The 22,858-nt window shown below is 44.5% G+C and overlaps 1 protein-coding gene across 3 annotated transcripts in view; it reads right to left on the bottom strand.

The window, feature by feature from the left end:
* The window catches only part of LOC119163019 (nuclear respiratory factor 1), a 188,969-nt gene that overhangs the window by 29,545 nt on the left and 136,566 nt on the right, over positions 1-22,858 (bottom strand). The window contains exon 7 of one of the 3 annotated variants that reach the window (XM_037414910.2): positions 5,740-5,931. The exons of 1 other annotated variant lie outside the window; for it this stretch is intronic. In XM_037414910.2, coding sequence (XP_037270807.2) covers positions 5,740-5,931 — 192 coding nt within the window. The remainder of the gene's footprint in view (positions 1-5,739; positions 5,932-22,858) is intronic. One more of the 3 variants, XM_037414911.2, reaches the window with a different exon arrangement.

The raw sequence follows: 22,858 nt of genomic DNA, 5'->3' as shown, positions 1-22,858 counted from the left end.
TGACAAATGTTATCAATGTGTGTTTCCCAACTGTGGTTGCTTGTAAGTGTGACGCCTAAATATTTAACCTTATCGGATCTGTGGATCGTAGTATTTCCTAAAGAGAAGTAAAGCTGAGGGGCCTATTTTTGTCGCTCAATGTAATAAAAGTTGTCTTAGTAGCATTTATTCTTAAAACCCACTTTGTACACCATGTCTCAATTGAGTGCAAAGCATTGTTTAATTTATTTTGGTCATCTCGGGTTTTAATAGCTGTGTATACCACGCAGTCATCCGCAAATAATTTAATATGAAGAGGGGGTTCAACAGTAAAATAAATGTCATTTATATATATTAAAAAAAGTAAAGGGCCCAGTACAGAGCCCTGCAGGACACTAGAGCACACTACTAATTCTTTAGAGATAAATTCATTAATGGCGACACACTGTGTTCTATTTCTTAAGTAACATACTATCCATGCGACTACTTTTCGTTCAACTGAGAGAAGTTTTGTAATCAGATCGGGATGGGGGACGACATCGAACGCCTTTGACAAATCTAGAAAGATAGCGTTGGTTTGATCATTAGTATTTAGTCTACTAATTAAATCATCGGTTATTTCAGATAGTTGGGTAACAGTTACAACAGGCCAGAGGAGATCTACTGAGGTTGTTTTAAAGCAGTTCAGTGCCATTTTAGCGATTTTTATGCTTTTGGTATGTGGGGTGTAACGTCCCAAAACCACCATATGATTATGAGAGACGCCGTAGTGGAGGGCTCCGGAAGTTTCGACCACTTGGAGTTCTTTAACGTGCACCCAAATCTGAGCACACGGGCCTACAACATTTCCGCCTCCATCGGAAATGCAGCCACCGCAGCCGGGATTCAATCCCGCGACCTGCGGGTCAGCAGCTGAGTACCTTAGCCACTAGACCACCGCGGCGGGGCGATTTTTATGCTTTTGGAGCAGCTTGGTGGAAGAAAACAAAAACATATCAAGATGCACAATATGCCCAGCTGTGTCACCTCTGGTAATATGACACTTAAATGTATGACAAACAATCCAAATATTTCTCTCAATTACATTTTTTGTGTATATAATATTAAAAACGTGTTTAAGGGGGGACGTGGCTTTGGGATCGCGAAAAATGGCAAAAAAATCGATTTTCTGAAACTCAGGTTTTCAGTTTCTGGAACCCTTTTTCTAACTGGTTCCAAAATATCTACACTGAAAACCGCGCAGAAGTGCTTCGGAAAATTCGGTTCACCCTCCTAGGTAGCAAAACTTTTTCTGGAAATGGTGAGAAAACGGCGATTTTCAAAAAATTATAGCTTCGCGATGCTTGGGCCGGGAGCCGGTTTCTTGGGCTCATCGGAAAGAGCATTTCTCCGTGTTTAACTTTCCCGCCTCAGTTGGCTCCTTCCTTTAACAACAAGCCAGCAAAAAGCAAATGTTTGAAAGTCGTTTTGAGAACCTTGATTGGCCGTGGCCGCCATGTTGCCTGAGCTCGCCTCGCCATTGGCCCGATGCTCGCTCCGGGAGATCGTCGTCTGCTGCTTGTGCGTCGCGAGGACATGGCTCTCGAAAATCGCCACTTCGTGACGTATTCACGGCTTGATAATCACTTGAGATATATTATGAGCAGTAAGCGGATGGGCGATCAGGTTACTACGAGCGGGAGCGCGGTCTACGAGCGCCGCGCGTCATCGGAGTCGTCTAAGCCCTAACTCCGCCGACAGCGTGACTGCGGGCAGGAACGACGCGCCAGCGCATTCGTGGCGACGTGCTTCTTCACAAGCAACGAAGCTGTAAGCGGGGGCACGATCTGATTACTACGAGTGGCCGCACCGGATGCACGATCAGATTACTACGAGCGGGCGCGCGGCGGTCTACGAGTGCGGCACGTCATCGGAGTCGGCTTTAGGCCTAACTCCGCTGACAGCGAGACTGCGGGCAGGAACGATGTGCAAGCGCACTCTTGGCGACGTGCTTCTTCGCAAGGAATGTACCACATCACTCGCTAGCTCCTCTAAATCTTGTACGGGCATTTTACGCATGGGCAGCGGACAACACAGTCAAGCTCGTCACCCCCCCCCCCCCCTTCACGGCCAAGAATCGCTCGGAACAGCGGCTAGCAGTTTCACGCGTCGTCACTCAAAAATGTGATGCCAAGTGCAGTGCACGCCGATTTTTTTGTCATCATAATTACAGATTTCGCGCATCGTCACCGAACGCCGCTGGCAAGTGCATTACGCGTCGGTTGCACTGTCCACGCGGCCGTGCACTTCACGGTCATATGGAGTGCTGTTAATAAGCTTTTGTGATGCGATTTAGACATGTGTGATGTGATTTATACGTGCTTGGAGCCGTGCTTGGTATCGCCATAAACGTCTATGAATGAATGTTCTGAGGCAATGAAAGCCTCGTAAATTAGCGTTTCTGCAACCGGCTGTATGATAATACATTTGACGGCTAGAGCGGCAAAAGAGCACGTATGAATAAGGGCAAGAATTTTTATATGCCTGTTTTACGTCATTAAATATACTGCTAAAATTCCTGTGCCACCAGTTTTCTGCCCATAACTTTGTTATTTGGAAAGAAGGCATAGGCTGTCATGGTGTGATCCATTTTTCTGATGCAATAAACCTCTCTCAAAATAAAGAAATGTTCATTGAATACTTATAATCGAGAACGTAATTACGCTAATTGCAACTTCGGCACAAGAAATATGTGTAATCAATGCAGTATATGGTCTCATTCAATTACAATCGTTTCTGTCATGCCTATCACATCACTCCTTCATACAAAGAACTTGGTTTGAAATCCATACTTGTTCTTTGTAAAACATGAAAAGGAAATTATGGGGGGGAAAAAAAGGGCAACCAAGGCACACTGGTCCAAGACCGAATACCTGAAAAGTCAAATATCACAAGAAAAACCTAAGATCACAATCTTTAGGTGTTTTAGAGGCGTAAAAAGAAGTTAAAACTTTAAACGCAGTTTTCTCAATACTGTTTTTTTGGCATTATACTCAGCTCGTGGAGCAGATATCTGGGCAACCACTGTACGGATTTTGATTCCTTTTATTTTGCAATGCTCCTTGAACTGTGCTTCAGGGGGCTGCGAACTTAGTTTCTCATTGTACTCCTTAAAGAATTTTTTATACAGTTTCTTGTTTGTAGTTTAAGCGTGCTCATTGCAGGGTCGCTGGAGAAAACGTAAACTACAAGTTTTAGTGTTGCAAATAAGTTATTTTGAGAACGCAGCCCCCTTCAACATACATTTGGCTGTGGATACAGCAATTACCAACCATTTTTGTCATTTTATAAATCCTCCAGCCCCTCCACGAGGTTCAATTGAAAAATAATTTGTTTCTCATTAAGTATTTGTGTTATCGCCTCGAAATTTTTGTGGATGCAGGGTAAGGCCATTCTTAGTGTCTGTGCCGATTTTCATCATCACTCTACCAGAAACAAGAAAGCTCATTCTCAAAGGCACGTCCCCCCTTAACAAAGTGAGCGAGCAAAACCGAAATCATGTGCCAGCTGCTGTGCTATTTACGGAGCAACATGAATAGCTGCTCAATCCTGCCAATGTCAATATAAGTGTTGCCGAATATACGGTATTTACTCGATTCTACCGCGCCCTCGATTGTAACGCGCACCCATTTTTCTCATTGGCCCGCACGATCACACTACTCGGGAAAACGACTCCTTTCGGGAACGTCTTTCGTTTATATATGAGGTACGGGGGAAGCTTGTGCCTATCTGACGTGCAACGGAGCATTGCCGTTACTCTTGTTTTACCGTGGCCCGATGTCAGCATGCGAACTTGCTTCGCCCCCTTCTTCTCGGCGGTTGTAGTGCTAGGCATGTCGAAGTAAAGAGGCCTCTGATCGGCATTCTCGATTTGCCCAAGCAGGTAGCCGTTGTTGTGCCGCAAGTTTAGGATGAACGTCTGAAAACTGTGAAGCTTTTCTTCGTACTCTTCCGGCAAGTTTTGACCCATGCCCGTTCGCTTTCGGAGGGAAAAGCCTTTCCTCTTCATAAAGTTAGTTAGCCAGCACCTGCTCGCTTTAAACTGGCTCCGCGTTAGCCCTTTTTCTAAAGCTAACTGCATAGCCCGCACTTAGAGCATTTCTGTCGTCACGGGCCGCTGTGCCGCTTGCTGCTCAAGCACATACTCGGCGAGCAGCTCTTCAATTCGCGGAAATCGGCCCTGCTGTGGTCCACTGAAGCCTTTGCGTGAATCTTTGCTGTCTACAATCTTCTGCTTTTGTTTCCGCCAGTCCCATTGCATGCACGTTTCTGGAACTCCGAACGACCACAATGCGGCCCGATTTCCGTCTGTTCCGGCACACGCGATGACTTTTTTTTTTAAAAGCGGCATCGTGGTGCCGCTTTTACACACAGGCAGAAATTGCCGACGCGCCATGCGGCCCATGCCGAAGCACATAGGGGGCGGCCATTTTGGAAATGCCGATGGCAATAGAATGACCGTATTCATTTTTTTTTTTTTCGCACTCGATTTTAACGCGCATGCGATTTATAAACTCGCTTAACCGGAAAAAAGATGCGCGTTAGATTCGAGTAATTACGGTAGCATGTCATCTAACCTCGATAGTGATGGCACAGTCTTCCACACACAATAAGCCTGCGAGTCATCTGAGCCTGCTACACTCAGATGCAGTGAAACGCAAGCTAGCCAAAATTTGTCAAAACTAAAGGCACTTTCAGTTGCTGGATATGCACGCCAGCAGGAGCATACCACACTAGTAATAACTCCTTCGTCAAATGCCTGGATGAGTCATGAGGAGTTTGCAAGCAAACACAGTAGTTGCATTCATCCTTGGAATGATTCCCCTAAGTGAGTGTGTGTGAGGCTGCTCTCATTCGCGTGCGTCGATAGTGTTCTGCTTCCACTGCCATATTTTCGTTACTCCTACCTGCTCCATCTTGAAAGGAAATGAATGCATGTCACTCTGGCCAAATTCAGAGCCGTTTATTTTATCATGATAGTTTGGACTTTTGCAAGCTGTTCCTATGGAAGACACAACCAATAGTACAGATGAGCAGAAGGTACAGGAACTGGTACAACGATGGCAGTGAATATGCCTATCTACATAAAAGTGAGATCTGTTGGGGCACACTGATTTACTGCTGCTACACTGCCTTCTAATTCCCGACCTCTTGGCAATATTAATGAGGATACTCGGGCATGAGCCCTTGTAGAAAAGGCACGAGTTCCGACGGGTAGTGCACTACTGAGAATCACTGCCAAATCAATGGCCAACTCATTCACTGTCATTTTGAATTTGCAGCCATATGTCCACATCGTGTCGTCTATATGATGGAGCAGCCTGGAGGTTAAAAGACGCTAACCATACAATTTTCCAGCAGCTTAGGTGGCCAAGTTTTCCCACTTTCATGTGCATTCCATGCTAGCCACCTTGCACACACTTACGTGCACATGTACAGGCACATGCTGTTGCTGGGGCTATGTGCAATATGACGCTACTTCGTGCTGCATTCTCATGCTAAAGTGACAAAATCTGGGACAAAATCAATAGGTGGTCAGTGGGCTGAAATTGTTACTTCAAGGATGTCTCTCTCTGTTATCTTTTCAGGTAGCGGTCATAAATAGATGCTTTTCTATAGTGTAAAAGCGGGGAATATAAACACTTAGTCATACTGAGGAATGTATCGTGTGCAGTTTTCAACTGCAAATGGCTACACAAGAAAATTGCAGTAAAGGCCCACCTTTTCAATGCGAACGGTAGGTGCAGTAGCCGACAGGGCCTCGGTGACTGGCTGCTGGCTAAGTTGCGGTGTGGGGCTCTTGCTGCTTTTGTCCTTGTCATCCTCTTCGAAGGCTGGCAGCAGATCCTCTCGGCCATGGAAGCGGTAGCAGTTGATCACTATCTGGCGCAGGGCGTGCGTCCACGACACCTGCTGGGTCAAGCAAACTTGCTATTTGCTGTAGCTCGCTTTTCCTTCGTTACACCATGAGGTGCAAACAATCAGTCACCCGGAAACTGTAGTTTTACCAAAAATGCAAAGTAAGCAGATCAACAGAAAAGTGTTACCCTTCAACCACTTAGAGCTTGCGATCTGGTGGTGGTGTTGCAGTCGTGCATGGTTTTACAATGAAGACCTAGCTCCGAGAATTTTTTTAAATGGCGTTGTTCCACGTCTTTGATGATACAAAAGTAGCCCCAACTTGTTTCCCTCTTTTCGTAGCCATGCTCTGTTCATCAGCTCATCTCTCCTGCATGAGAACGAACGGTGGCGTGTGTGCACACAAACGGGTTCTTCCTGTGGACGACATGAGAGGGTGACAACATTGATGTCACGGCAAACGATGAGAGGCTGAGGACTGCTAAATAAAAGGTCCAAAGAGGAGAAGAGAATGTTCTTTGCAGTTTGTGGGGTGTTCACGGCTCATAGCGATGCCATGTTTGGCTCTACTGATGGTGACGGCAATCTGAACTCGATGCATGTACTTGCTTATAATTAGTGGTGCATGAATCATCCAACCTTCAAATAGCATTTTTTAAATAGCATTTGCTGTTCGACTCTATTGGCACCAGAATTTTACTTTTCAAAGTATTCGAACTCCCAGGAAATAAATATTGTGATAACAAATCGGTGTGCAACATGCCTGAATTGCGTTTTGGTGTGCTGACATAGAAAACTGCTAGCTAGTTTCACCAACGATCCAAGCGGTCGTTGCACGACAAGCTTAACTAGGGGAGTTCACTGCTAATGAATGAAATACCGATTCGCGGTTCCAAGGAGCCAGCAGGCTATCTGATTCGTTACTTTCGACAGAGCATATTGCAGGTTCTTTGCTTTCGCATGTGTATGTGCACAATGTTCGGATTTGCCTCGTAGATCAGTGCTCATAGAGCCTAGTTTTTTTTTATTTTGAAAGTCTGCCCTTAAGCACAATAATTTTTTATTCAAAGATACACATACAAGCTTGCTTCAGGTAGCCTAGTTACGACCCCGAGCAGTAAGCTCGGTAACAGTGTGTGTAGCCATGGTGCCCGATGTTTTAAAGTGCATCATGCTCGATCGTGAGTAAAAAGAGTTGTCACCGGATGGTTTTAGTCATGAGGTCTGAAGCACAACTTCTAACCCAAAGTCGCACGAGTCTGTTGGTCATGAATGCACGTCTGCAATGTTTGCAATGAGTGCAGCAAACCATTTTTATATGATGATTGAGGTTCTGCCCGCAGCTGCCAAACTAAAGTGTAATTATAATCTAAGTGAGCGTCGACATCGATCAGTAAATATAGAGTTAGTGCGAACACGTCACAAAGTAGTGCGATTGTCGACAGCCATGACCTCATGACCACAGGCAGCACGCAATGCTGTCCCAGAGCAACAAAGTGTTGCCCAGAGAGAGCATCAAACCAGTAGTGGCAAAAGGTGCTGAAAGAACATGCCAAACATGGGGAACAGAAGACCTTGAAATGAACTTTTAAACTTCCTTTTTTACGCATGTTACTCAATGGGGGACCTAGATGAAGTGAGAAATCTGAAGTCTGAGAAATGCTCTCGGAAGTGTGCCAAATGGCGGCGTCCGGTTGCAACATTGCCAAGCTATAATTTTCTTTACAAATATAATTTAAAATATGCTTAGGAAGCTTCTGCATCCCCGTTTTTTCCCTGCAATTTCACCTCGAAGCACAGACATGCACAGGGCTACAGCGACAGAACAATGACACATCGTTCCTGGACCTGCGCACGATTCTTTACTGCGCAGTTATCCAAGCTTCAAAGCATTCGACAAGGACCCGTGGACACCAGCCGCTTTATCGTGGAAGCAAGCCTGTTGCACTGTCATTGGCGACAAGTGTGGAACTCCGGTCATCAATCTGTCTTTGCAGTGCGGGGGTAGTTACACTGGTGCTCCGCTAGGGGCTTCACATCGGCTGCCATCATCATATAAAGAAACTGAGGCTTGCGTTTGGACACCATTGGCAACAGCGACAGTGCAACGACACATTGTTCCTGGACTTACGCACAATTTTTAACTGCGCAGGTATAGTTAAATTAACCCGCTTTCCTTGCGTTTGCACTGCTGTTGTACTGTCGTTGATGCCATATTTTTTGCTTGCCATTTTCCGCGATTGGTCGTGTTGCGCATATCTGTACTGCCTTGCTGGATTGTGCGCAATGCCTACTACTGCTGAGCTGAGAAAAAAAGTTCTTGAACTTGAAGTCAGACTGAAGAAGTGTGATAATTTGGTTGATGCTATTTTCAACAAGTTCATCATCTAAGCACAGCTATCAGGTGCGAACTTTGCAGACATCAATAAAAAAATAAGTGAGCTGGTAGCTAGTGCCAAATGGTGTTGTGGAAAGTTTACAGAAGGATAACGCCTCTCTGATTGCAGAGAACAGGGCGGAAATGCGGAACCATCTCTGAAAGTGTCACAAATTGTGCAATAAAAAGGATTAACAATGTCAAAGTCAAGGGAATCCCGGTGACAGATGGTGAAGACTGCGTAGTGCTCATGCAGACTATAGGTGATAACATTGATTGTAAACTGGTCCACTACTTGTCCACGTGTACGCACTTGATCCCACTGAAAAACCCGCACATTCGAAGAAAAAAAGAAAAGAAAAGAGTGCTTAACGTCAGGAGGCACAAGTGACGTTTTTTGTTTGCCCCTCCCATCTCTCCTTGCTTAGCTTCCAGTGCTTTGGTTGGGACGAGAGAAGAAAGAATGCGATTGCAGCGTGTGAAAAATCTTTGTAACTGCGCTCGTACTGGAGAGATTTTTAACATTTTTGCGGTGTTGGTTTTCTCAGGCATTTCGCTTTTCCAGTGACTTACTAATTTCACGGTTACCCAAAAAAAGTGTTTCAGGGCCACTTTAATGCAAGGAGCATCCGCAAACACTTCAATGATATACTTTTTTTATCTGCTCTTGACAACCCTTTCTCACTTACCAGTATCTCTGAAACCTGGCTTAGAGATGACGACAAAAATCTGTTTGCTCTTCCTTCATATAAGTACAGAAGCAAGCAACAATCATGATGGCATTGCTGTTTATATCAAGTCGAACGTACACTATAATCGACGACACGACATCGAGTTAGATCTGATTGATTGCGAAAGTGTTTGGGTTCAACTTGACCACGGTTTCCTTAAGCTTGACAACAAGAGTTTCATGTTTGGGTGCATTTATCGATTCCCATCTTCATCGGTGATTAATTTTTGTGAAACCCTCCAAAAAGTACTGCACACATTAGCTCTTAATCATAGAAATGTAGTGATCATGGGTGACTTACATGTAAATTTGCTTCACCTTTCTTCTCCTAGTTTTTTGAATTACTCCAGTGTTTACCAGAGTTTTGGCTACAAATGTTTAATATCCATTCACACATGCTGCATCAATGATGGAAGTACCCTAATCGGTCATGCACTCTCCAACTTATCTCAAGTGCCCGATGCAGGGATTTTTAATGTCGACACCAGTGACCATTACCCGATTTTTGTGCGCTTCAACTGTCACACTACTCCAACTAGCATATCTTTCATTAGGCATGTTCTAGACAGGAAGTCATTCATGATGTTATGTGCACCGACTGGTCCTTAATAATACACTTAGATGATCCACAGACAGCCCTCACAGAGTTTTCATCCATACTATTGTCCTGTATTCAGTGCCATACTCAGGTTTGTAAATGTAAAAAAGTTTACCCCAGTCCTCACAGCCCTTGAATTACTGAAAAGTTATTCAAGGAGCTAGGACCCAAAAAAAGCCTTTATAGAAAATTAAAACGGAAACATTTTAATATAAAATCATTTGCACGTTACAAAAAATTTTGCAACACCCTTGCATTACAACTGAAAAAATGCTGCAATATTTAGAACGAAAGGCTGATGATGCTGGCTCAGATATAAAGAAAGAAAGTGGGAAATTTTGAACTCATTCTTGAACAGTCAACTCATTTTTGAACAGGAAGGACAGTAACTCTAGCATCACAATCAATAAATATAAAAACGTTAAGTATGATACCCCATCAAAGATTACTGAAGCTTTCAGTAACTACTTTTTTAATGCTGACGTATATCCCCGATGCTGATTATCATCTTCCCCTTTCTCGTCTGCCACGATCATTCTTGTTATTTCCTACCACATCTCACGAAGTACATGATGTTATTCGAAACCTGAACACAACAAGTGCTGGCCCTGACGGTACTTCCCCAACCCACGCAAAAATGATCGCACATGCTGTTTCTGATATTTTATCATCCATAATCAACTTAGCTTTCAAAACTTCTATCTTCCCTGCAGAATTGAAAAGTAGCAAAGTTGTTCCTGTGTTTTAAAAAGGTGGCCGTCCACAAATATTCAACTATCAACCCTTTTGCATCGTAGATTTCTTCAGTAAAGTATTTGAAAAATTGCTCGAAACTCGCCTAACCGAATACCTCAATAAATATCAGGTTCTTCAACTTTCGCAATTTCGTTTTCGTCGAGGCTATTCCACTGACCTCGCTCTGTTATCAATAACTGAAAAGCTAAGGAGAGTAATAGATAAGGGCTTCTACGCAGGTTCTGTTTTCGTTGATTTTACCAAAGCATTCGACATCATTAACCACTACATTCTTTTCATGAAGCTTGAAGCCGTAGGTGTAAATGGTCCTAAGCTAATATAACTAAAAGATTACCTACTCAAAAGAAGTCAAGCTGTAAGTCTGCTAGGTTTTCAATCTACACTGAAGGTAACAAATATTGGAGTACTGCAATGTTCTATCCTCGGCCCACTTTTTCTTATAATTTATATCAATGACCTGCTAATTTCTCTTACTATTTCAGAGTGCTTACTTTACGTAGATGACACAAAAATTATTAACACTCAAATACCTCCAATCTCTGACACAGAAATTGAATAATGATCTTTCAAGCTTGACTGCTTGGTGTTCCCATATTAAGCTACAAATCAATCCCACCAAAGCTAAATTCGTTGTTTTTCACTCTCACCAACGTGAACATATTCATATCCCGCCAATGTTTATAAATAAATTTGCAATTGAAGCAAATGATTAGGCTACTACCTTGGGAATCCCACTTGACCGCAACTTGAAATTTCATTGGCATATTGCTTTCCTACGAAGAAAAATGGCTTACAGCATATGTGTTCTGCTCAAAGCCCGTGATATATTTTCCCAACGTACATTAATTTCCTTATACTACGCTTTTGTTCATTCTCACCTTAACTACTGTATCAGATGCTGGGGCAACACTTACAGTAGTCATCTTGTATCTCTCCAAACTATGCAAAATCAATCTATTAGAATACTTACCCATAGACACTATCACCGTGATGCTATAGCACTCCTACATGTCAACAACCTCCTAACGGTCTATGGCACTTTCAAATTTAAACTAGGAATATTACTGTACAAGCAAATCAACAATCAGCTTCTTGTGTTCATTATCTCTCCATCTAATCTAGTGAATACTAACTTGACAGGGTTTGCACATAATCGGAATTATATTTTACCAAAGGTTCACAATAACTATGGCAAACAAACAATTCACTTCAATGGGATCCATTTCTTGAATACTACACCTCCGGCGATCAAAACATCGCAATCAATTGGCAAATTAATAAAAAAACTGAAGACCTTTCTCTCAACACTCTCAAGATCTGGGTAGTTTTCGTCACTTCTGTTATTCTCCTTCCTATTCATATCATTTCGCAACATACGTAAAAGCATAGCATCATCTTCATTCATTGCTGAAATAGATGTAACATTTTTTTCTGTTCATTGTATATTTTTCAATGCTTTTTTTCACTGCATTCTTATGAAAGCTGTCTAGGAGTGCTTACTTACCTTTATTTTTAATCTAGTCTTACTTTGGAAATTTGTAAAATTTTAGAAGTGATGAATTACCTCCATTTTTTGTGTTGCCCAATTTTGGAACTTGGTCTATAATTATGAGCATTCAATTATTCTTATTTTGTCTGTAGTCTGCTTTTGACTATTGCCTTCTTTTTTTCCCGCTTTCTCGGGTTATTTTTCTTAAATTGTCCTTTTTTCTGTTTGTATTGTTTTTTGGTTATTTCTGTACTGCTGTTTTGCTAATTCAATTGATTTTTTCTGTATTTATTACAGTAGCAGGTCCCCATTCAGTCTCACTTTGAAAACTCACCTCCTTCTGTATACAAACAATTTGTAACACTCCTGATAACATAATGAAATCATTTTTGATTCTGATTCCAATTAGGAGGATATGGGGACTAAGTATCATTGCAGCTCCCCTGCCACCAATTGGTGGCGTCGAAAGCTTTACAATATATTGAAAAATAAAATGAGCATGAAGCGATGATGTGTTTCTCGGAATGGCCTGCTTTCGGTCCTTGGTTTTTCTGCAGTAGAGATGGCAAGTAAACAGTTCTTAGAATGCAGCATTAGGGGATGCCATTATTGTTAAAAACTTGCAAAGCCATAACTGAGTAAATGAATTGGGCAGGTTTTGCATCCCCCCCCTGCCCCCTTGTGTGCACATCTATGCTTCGGGGTATTCAAAAATATTCGAGTTATATTAGAAAATTATCTGATTTGCACTCAAACTTTATTATTTGAATCCACTTCACACTCAAAATTTTGCTTTTTCCACACTTCTACTTGAAATGTTAAAAAACAGACCCAATATTAGAGGAGAAGTGACAAAATTTCATGGGTGAGGTTTCTGTGGGATTGATTCTCGTGAATATGTGTATCTGCAAAATAACAGCAAATTCAGCCGGCAAGGTATTTTACATTATTTTTAAGTTTACGGCGCAAGCTAGCCTCACGTTACTGACACCCTCAAAAGTGACCACATGGTGACCCCACACTTCTTTCGCATCACTATGCATGCATTAACACAACAAGTTATGATGATGTCAGAGCCGCCATTTTTCTTTTGCCACGCCTGCACCAACAGACTACTACTCTGCAATTGCGAATACATGGCCACGGCGCACGCATTGAAAGTTGTGTTTGCTGACACTGCATTCCTGTTTCCTGTTCGAAACGACTTCTTGATGTGGACTGTGTGGAAGTGTGTCACAGTTCTGTGTGCAGATGTGGTCGAAAGTTGCACAGGCAAGGTGGTGATAGTTGCACCTGGCGGCGTGTCGTTTCTGCAGCTCTCTCTCTCAAACCGAAACTGAGACTGCTCGAAGATGAGGAGCCCGAAACTAATTATCTGTCGCGCAATCCAGGAAATAATATGCTGAGTTATGACTAACAGGCCTCCACCAACACATTGCAGCTAAACAATGCGAGGCTAAGATTTTTGTGTCACTACCCCTTTAATGTGAACTGACAGACAATGATGCAAAGGAAAGGCATCGCACTTTGACATCACTGTCACGGTGTGTGAGGTGACATTTTTCCTACGGCCTTTGGCTAACTTCAAATATGTGATCAGTTTGACATTGTGCTGCATAAGTGTTGTTCTGTATTCAAAAAAATATTGAGTGCTAGGAAACAGGGATGTACAAAAGACAACAACACTTCCTTACAGCCTTGTTTGCTAGCACTCCAAATGTTTTCTGAGTTGTGTTTACCAACATGGCTAAAAAATGGCAATGCTAATGTTATGTACAGTAATCTCCTATTTAGATGAATTTTTGCTTAGAATGAACAATAAAGGAATGTTTGTTTGGTTTTCCAAAGACTCAATGCAAAACCAAATCTGCTCAAGATGAACCGCATGACTGGCCTCTTTTTTTTTTTTAAGACGAACTCACCAATGACAAGGGATTCTGTGCAACGAGCATTATAGTCTCGGTGAAGGCATCCAGGCGAACAAGAGAATGCAAAATGAAAAAAACTTCCTGGCGCAAGGACTCGAAGCGAATCGAAAGCAAATTGTGATGTGGAGGGAGAAAGCGACATAAGTGAAAAAGAAAGGTCAACTCATAAACCTGGTCTCTGCCTCACCCCTAGCCTGTACGTGGAGAAAGGGCTGGCTTTATCAGCAATGAAAGCAACAAAAGCATTCATCTATTTGTATTCCCCTCGCGTTCTTCAGTACCCCAAAAGAATTTCAACACAAGAGCTTGGCTAGGAGGGAAACGCAAGGGAAGGGGGTCGAAAAAAAGGCCAAATGAAAGTGAGAGCGGGCAAAAAGATTGTACATTATAATCACATGAAATGGAAACCGCATATGTGGTGCTAGCACTCCATCAGAAGAGTCAGATGCATTGTCATCGCGATCACACAATGGCAACTGAGCAAATGTTGTGGTCAGTTTTTCTTGTTTTGTATAGGGCCTGCACGCGTCGTATCTATTTGCAATGAAACGCAGCAAATTGTGATGTGCCTTTTTCAATATGAGAGTGCACATCGAAGAAAAGTCATTTTGCACACTAAATATTGATCCGCCATGCATTTATTGTGTGCCCAAGGCTTGTGATTGTGGGTAGCCTAAACTGAAATCTTCAGCTGCATGCTGTTCAAGAAAAGTTACTGCAAGCTGAAAGTCTGCACACATTTGCCTTGCAGCGAGCCAATCAATTTCGCACGCAGCTTGCAAAGCATTTCTACTTTGGCTTGAGCATTCTCCTGGCAAGAGAAGTTGCGCGCGGATATAACCAGCGCCAACACTTTCTAAAGACGATGACAACAATGGCTGCATAGCGGAGCTTTTCTGCTGCGCAGTCGCCTCTCTGCTACGCAGCCGCAGCATGACCAGCAAATGACGAGAAAGGAGGAGCGTCTCCACGCGGAGAGAAGAAGCAGATCGGCATTTGAGAGAAAACCAACACCCCACAGCAGTGTTTTTTTTTCTAGCTGTCTTCGCGCGCGTCGTTAAAAGGAGAAGGGTTACGTGGCAGGGACGGGAAAGGGGGAAGCATGGCACTGGCACTTGAGAGACCCCCCTCCCCCCCACACGGGCGTGGCAGATCAGCCTTTGAGAGAGAGCAAACATTCCCCCCGCCGCCTTTTCTTTCCTTTTCATTTCCTTCGCGCGCAGTGATGAGGTGCTGCAGGTGCTGCCGCGGAATTGGGCGGGGTGCTGAGAGCATTTTTGGAATGTGTTATGTTCGAATTAACCATTGCAAGTGCTTGCGCGTTCGAATTACTGGGCGTTTTCACCCATTGGAATACACATAGCTTTGACGGGACCTCATCCTGAATTCGAAATAACCGAAAGTTCGAATTAAGTGTGTTCGAAATAATGAGATTTGACTGTATAAGTACTCATTAGATTAATGTAAATATGCTACTGGAAAGCATTGCTTTTATCAAGCTGGGCCAAATAAATGCATTCTTTTTGTTCCTTTCCTTTCCACGTTAAGTATATTCCATTCAGTGCTTTCAACCAACATATTTGGGTACACATGGCATGTTAGCATTTGGTTTTTCGTTGTACTCCCAATAAGCAGAACTCCTAATGAGACAAAGAAATGATCGTGGTTCCTTAGAAATCGTCTACTGTATTGTCACTTGATACTGATGATAAAGTGGGCAGTCAGACTGGTAGAGACAAAACCCTTCATTGGGCAAAGCTGTGCCCACAAAACTGCATTGCTAAAAGTAAAAGAAATGCATGCTGGAAATCACACACATTAGCTGTAGGTAATCTGACCGTCAGTGGAATGTGTTTATTAGATCTGCATTTCCGAAAATCTCAGCGTTAGTGCAGGTGCACATACTAACTTTAGAAAGCTATGATACCTTCGCCATGCATGCAGCTTTATTAGAATAGTCTAAAATAATCAAGAAGTTTCCCTTACATTGTGGCATGGCTTGTGCCGCACAGCTGTAACAGCTATTAAGGGTGAAACCTGGGGAAGCATTCTCTATGTGTCCACCTTGTGAAAATGTCTATTTCGATGGAGTGTGGGCTTGTGCAATTGGAAAATTTCAGGTCGAAAGCGAATAAGTCAAGTCCACTTTTGGTATTAGTGATGTCAAATATGTTCAATGTGGTGAAAAGCATTGCCCTGGATAGTGTGCGTCGTGCTCTGACGTAAAAGATCGGTGTGCGGGGCCGATTTATTGGTGATCAGTGTGCAGAACCGATTTAGCATTTGAGGGTGCGCGGGAATCACAATGATGGTGATAGCAGTCAAACGATGAAGCTCGCCTATGCGCGCTCGTGCGCGTACCTCCTGAAAAGCTCCCGAGCCACGGGGACAGCTCGGCTAACCTCAGAGAGCAGAGCGCAAGAACAATTTCAGGCCACGTCCCGACTGCTCGAATTATGATAATCTTTTGGCTCTACTTTAGGGTTTGTCAATGCTACTCACTCTTCGTTGGGCTCCGAAGCAAAAGTCTCAAATACGCATGACGTGCTCTTTATATGGCCGAGACGTTTCAGCTGACCACCGCAGAGGTCATGCTGCTCTATACTTCTGTCGCCTTCAGTGCCATCACATGTCTGCTTAACACATTCACTGGCAGACCATGTATCCAGAGCTGCATCACCACGTTCTCCAACACACACTTTTTCGAGTGTACCTGACAGATTTGTGTCAACATCATAAATAACTATGTCATCCTTGCGAGGATTGATTTGGTCCTCTTCATTAACCTCCTTAAGCACTGCCTTATTTGCAATCTCTCGGATTACCGGGATAGCTGCGCTGATCTCAGACAACAGCTTCTCTCCTTCCTGTCTCAAACGCATATGCTCATTGTCATTTTTGCACATGTACCACAGTTCAAAATCAATTCTATTATGTTCCTCTTCGAGGTCTTCTTGCAACATTCGCTCTAAGTTGGCGCAAGACCACCCGACCTCCTCTCCAATACAAAGCAGTCTCTGCACGTTAACAGGCATCCTGTGCGTGACCAATTCTCGGCTGAGAGATGTTAAGTGCCGATCCTGGCAGGCTCGCCACAATTGTGGTGAGTAAAGGGTTTTACTCAATGGGCCCAGGTCATCGGTCGCACTCAAGACAACCTGATAACACGGAGACGTTCTGTATATTGGACGAGGACAAGAACACACACGAAGAAGTCTCACAAAGAACATGAGGTCGATACGAGGTTAAAGAAAGTCTACTGGCAAGTTCCTGTCCACGCGAGACGTAAGTCTACATCTTAACACTCAACGCACTTGACTGCCGCGCCACCAAGCTTCCAGACGACACTCACGCGCTCTGTCATTGCGGTGACCGTAGCACCGGGCAACGTGGCGTTGAGTCCGTCGCGGTAGCTTCCACGGTGGGAACACACCTTCTCGTGTAGCTCGCTGGCTCGAGCTTACGTTGATGTCCCACACCCTTGACATCTTGCTGGCGTCCAGGTCACGCTTGATGGAAGCGAGCGCCCAGGACACGGGTTCGAAAGCCCCGGCAACCGTCAAAGCCGGCTGTGTACATTCGTGGCACCACTCATCTTTCTTCTCTTATTCCAGTTAATTTCCCGCTCCGATTTCGCCCCTATGGCGCTCTCGTCATAATCATCACATTCAGAATAAATTCGAATAGTATAGATTACATATTACAATAAAAATTAGCATCTTTATCATGACCAACTACCGTATTCATTTGAATCTAGGCCGATAATTTTTTTTCAAATTTCCTTGCATCAAACTCCACGATCAGCTTAGTATAGAGTAATTTGAAAAATGTGCCAATTTTCATTGAGAAGAGTGGTGCAAATCTAGTACCACCTAGACGGTATTATATCCATTAGTAGCGAAGCCAACAGCTGGCTTAAGTACACGTGAGGTCGCTATTTTTATTTTTGTGGCAAGTATTGAGGCGAACCATTCATCATTTCGAGTTGCGCTTCGAGTGGTTTGTATGTGGCGTAGCTCAATGGTGCCAAACAGGCAGTGTCATTATACCTAGTGCCGCTTATAAAAGAAAAGTTGTCCTAATCACAAAGTCATCATCCAACGTTTAAGCCGGGCGGGGCATTAGAGTGGACAAAAAAAATGTGTGTCGCTGGAGAGGCTGTAGCGTGAGACGACATTCCAGGAACTTTCTGCGCACTTTTAAGAAAAGCGGCATATCAATGTGCTTGATGGCACCACACATTGTGCGCTGTGTGAGGACAGTGGCAAAGAAGTCAGCGATGTGTGGCATCTCTATGATGCAAACAACTAGAAGTAGTACAAAAAGAAAAAAAAATTACAACAAAGAAACACACACAACAGGACTAGCGGCTGTATGTTCCTCGAGCTATTTGCACCACGAACCAACTTCTTTGTTTCATCTTTATGTTCAATTAACGTTTTCTCCTTGTGAATGCATTCTTTGCTCTTTCTTCTGGCCTAAATTCGAGATAAGTTTTTTTTTTTTCAGGGCTTCAGACTTCTGGGGGTCGGCTTCCAATTGGGTTCGGCCTAGGTTCGAGTATATATACGGTGAGCTGCGCAATACAGTAAAGCCTTGCTAATTCGAACTCGGTCATTTCGAAATCTCACCTAATTCGACAGATTTCCGTGGTCCCGTATTTTGCAATGCAAGTTTGAGTGGATAATTTGAAGAGGCGGCCAGCACCAGTATGGTCAATTCGAAAACTTTGGATACCATGTGCCAGTTCCAGATCCCGATTACGCCGCAAATTTTCAGGAAAGACCACACTTAATAGTCACAAGGTAATGCAATGTAGAGATACTAATGAGTGGTGGCTGAAGCACATGAACCTCACTACTTCCAGTGCACAAAAAAAAAGAGAAAAAAAAAGGTCTCATGGTCAACCGACACATATACTTGCGAAAACCTAGACGTGATAACACAGTGGTGCTGCACGGGCAGCATACCGCAAGTTTCTAGCAAGCAAGGTCAGAGGGTCATGGTTTACCCATTCTTCCTGGAATTGTAAAGAAATTACAAAGGACAGTTTGGTGGAATTCGCACGGTATACGAACTTTCGATTGCCAGTTGCTCCAGCAATTTGCGCCTTTGCACTGCTGGCGGAGTACTTGCCAGCAATACCTACTTCGAAAACTAAGTTATGAAGTTTCAAACACCATTTTTTCTAGCCAAACACATCGCGAATTTCAAACTATGCGTCAAATCACTCAAGTCTATGAAATTGACAAAGAAAAATGTGTGAGTGGGGCTTCCTTAGCTTTGTCAGCCAAAGAAAAAAGGTATCTAGAATCTGCGTTTTGACGTTGGCGAGTGCAGATTGTCGCATTCGGTAATGACACGTGCATGAGCTGTGCTGTATATTTACATTATGTTTTATATGTTTTATCGACCTACTGTTATTGCATAAATAGGATGTGTGATATCAAATAAAACATTAGCGCAGTGTGCGTGTCTCTCTAAAGTATCCCTGTCGTGGTGCGCTATAGCCATACGAATGATGAACCCCAATCAACTAGCCCAGCAACGGGCCTTAGCTTTTGGAGCAAAAATAATGCTGTTCTAGAGCAGCTTTGGACCATGAAAGGGTGTGTTTGGAAGCAACACGAGTTAGTTTTGGATCATATTTTACGGTTCAGCCAATGATGAAGAAGTGTGTGTATTTTAGAATGAAAGTATGCTGTGTGAGCCAGGCCACTTCTCCAATTCATCATAACGTCAGTATAGAGACCTGACAGCCGACTCATCAGCCACACATCATCAGCAAGGCCCTCATCAAGACACCTTAACCGCATGAAGACCACAAAAGTGGATCCCAACTGTGACTAGAGTCATAATAGCGCCACCGGCAGATTCTGGCATCCCCAAATACACCGGATCAGGACGCGATAAGCCGCGCAAGACTGGTCCCACCTGTTTAAGCTTTAAGCTAACACTGCATCATGGTCGGAACACGACATGGTCAACAAGTTCAACGAATACATTGCTGGACAGGCATTCAAACCCTACATGACACACATTCAAGAACAATAAATCGCGGCACATGATCAAACAAGAGATTATGACTTGTTTGAACGACTATGACAGAAATTTGCTCAGGGCTCGCACACAATATTTCGCAAAAAATTGAAGAACTTTTCAAATATTTCAATGCAGCAAACATAAAAAATTCAAGAAGTGTGTAACATAATTCTATTTTTGCACATGACTAAAGAAAGGAGCTGTACTAAAAGCAGCTATCTCAGCCTGTTTTTCCATAAAATGCTCAGATTTTTCCATCATCTGTCGTACTTGTGAAGTAAAAAATGGGCACAAGTGCATATGGGTGCATTTTTTCTCCGAACAGATGAAGCTTCGTGCAATTTCACTGTCTGAAAACATGTTTTGAAATAGTTGTGAAATGGATGCACTGGAGCAATACAAGTAGTGCAACGACACAACTTTCATCGTTCACAATATTTCTGCTTCGATCACAGAGTCGTGCTTTCTGCACTCTTCTTGAAGTGTCGCAGTTCGAGAAGTAGTTGCCATGCTTTCTCGCTAACAAGTCACCTCGGACGTCAGGTTTGCTGTTTGCATAAAACTTGCGACGGATGAGCAGGCTTCACGTGTTGCTGCTTTGGATTGGTGCTTCGCGCCTTTCTGATGGCTCTCCAAAGCACGTTCCCCCATGATTTCAGTATCAACCACCTTCTGACACATTGCGCACCTCACTCTATAGGGATTGCTTGGATCTGATCGCACCCAGTTACGATAGCACATAAGATGCAGCCGTGCAGGCTGAAACCTGCACTTTCTGCCTGGAATCTTTTCAAAGCATGTTTAAAAGCAACGTATAATGCACTGGGGTCAATGGCGCACACGAGCCTGTCAGACAAAAGACCGCTCACCAGTGTGCAAACGCGACTGTCGCGAGTGCCAAACGCGGCACTCCCATGTGCCACACATCGGCACACATGTCACCGCTCCATTATAAAGAGGACATTCACAGCATCCATCCATCCATCCATGCGGGATAATGAGCATACTTAGGCAAGACTTGACACATGCCTCTTCTTCGGCCTGGTCACGTCTGGAATCGCGCCCAGCATGAATCAGTCGCAGCCCATGCGAACAAAACGAAAATGAATCTTTCACGCAGGAGTCCACTACTAAAAGAGAAGACACGATGCGCCGCTTATTCTGCCTGCGCTGCTTTAGCAGCACCCGCTACGATGGATCCAGTGCCACTGGAGACGCGGGCGCTTCGCGAAGTGATCGGACGCGACGCTCATCGGCTCCGTCGATTTTCGGCTGGAACCGTGCTCTCTTCAATGTGGCTGCTCTAAAACTTGTGTGACTGCATCTGCCAAGTCAGCAAGATTCTGGGGACACCGATCTCACCCAGGTACGCCCAATTTTCGGCCACTTCGAGCAACTTTGCATCACAACGTAGCGAACGAGCTAAGCCTCACGGCGGCGGCTCCGCCGCTGCTGGATGCGGAGACGCCGCTCGGTCAACTCCTCAACATGGCGCTGCCTGAACAACGTGGCTACGACCCTACGACTCTGTCGTGGTCGTATATCCCGACAAATCCATCAGACGACGGCCCATCTACCATTTCGGCGGAGCAAGCCGACATTTTTCAACTCGTCGAGGGTCGGCGTCGCCGCCGAAGAAACGCGGAAGGAGCGTCTGCATTGAAAACTCCTCTCAACAATTCAGCCACTGGAGACGCTCGCGCTCCATCTCCTAAAGCTCCACAAAAGACTTCACCAGTCTCCAAGTGGACGCCGAAACCAACGGTCAGGATGAATCCTGGCGACTACGTGATCGTGCTCAAGCCACGCATCACAGTAGCCCTCAAGGCAGCGTTTCAACAAGGTGAGCTCGGCGCTGCCATTTCCCAACTCATCGGAAGGCAGCACATGAATGACATCAGCATTTCTCCCAATTGGGAGCAAAATATCATCATCTGTGGCACGCAGAATAACGAGGTGGTTCAGAAACTGCTGTCGGACTTTCAAATCAACACCAGCAAAGGACCGCTGCCGCTTCGCGGTCACCTCAAGCTCACCGGTGATGTGTGTCGCGGCGTGATTTCTGTGCACAACCTCGAAACCAGTGCGTCTCTGAAACATAGTGTGCAGTGGCGTGGCGGTGAACTAGTCTATGCGCGCAAGCTGGGGAACTCCAACGTAGCTGTGTTGACTTTCGCGGGAAGAAACGTTCCGCGTTTCGTCCACTATAACGCAGAACTGACTCCCGTCAGGGAGTACAAGAAGACAGTGCCAGCGTGCTACCGCTGTGGTGCACTGGGGCACCGGGCGGATATCTGTCCCAACCCGGTCACCGAAAGATGCAGCCTTTGTGGCCAAAACGTGGGCGCTGGTCCTGAGGGGATGACCCCCCACGAATGCAACCCAACGTGCATAGTTTGCGGGGGTCCGCACCTCACCAGCTCCCGCGAATGCACTGAAAAATTCATCAGGCTTCAGCAACCAGGGTCCAGGACATCGGGGACCCCAACAAAACCAAAGCACCGGTCAACTGGCAAAGCGCCAATTCCTGGCAAAGCAGCAACGGCAACGCTACCACCTGGCGCGGCGGAATCTCCAGCTTTCGGCGCTCCATCTGGCAACGCTGCACGCAACCAACCCAAGGTGGGCAGTTGGGTGGAGGTCGCCTCCTCTCCCTCCTCTCTCTCCTCTCCACCTTCTTCTGCCACAAGCACTACCGAAACACAAAAACTCAGGCATGAGCTCGCCCTTTTGCGATCTCAGAATGAAAAACTAGCCAGCGAACTTGACTCGCTCAAAACCAATCTCACTACTAAGCCCTCGTTGAGCGACGAAGAGGAAAATATAACAGACAGGGAGATTCCTACTACTGTAGAGAGTCGCGTCGCGGCCCTGGAGACCCAGGTGAATGCAATAGAAACACAATTGGCCGACCTCCCCAAAATTATCCACGACACCATCGCGCGTCATATGGAGACTGTCATCGCACAGGTGACACAAACAGTAACTCACATTATCCAAAAGTGGATACAAGACAATCCACGCGTCCTCAAGCGCGTAGGGCCAATTAGGGACGTTAATC

Source organism: Rhipicephalus microplus, unplaced genomic scaffold, assembly GCF_043290135.1.
Source record: "Rhipicephalus microplus isolate Deutch F79 unplaced genomic scaffold, USDA_Rmic scaffold_13, whole genome shotgun sequence".
Lineage (NCBI taxonomy): Eukaryota > Metazoa > Arthropoda > Arachnida > Ixodida > Ixodidae > Rhipicephalus > Rhipicephalus microplus.
Note: the sequence above shows the minus strand (reverse complement) of the source record. Positions and strands in the feature narration are given on the sequence as shown.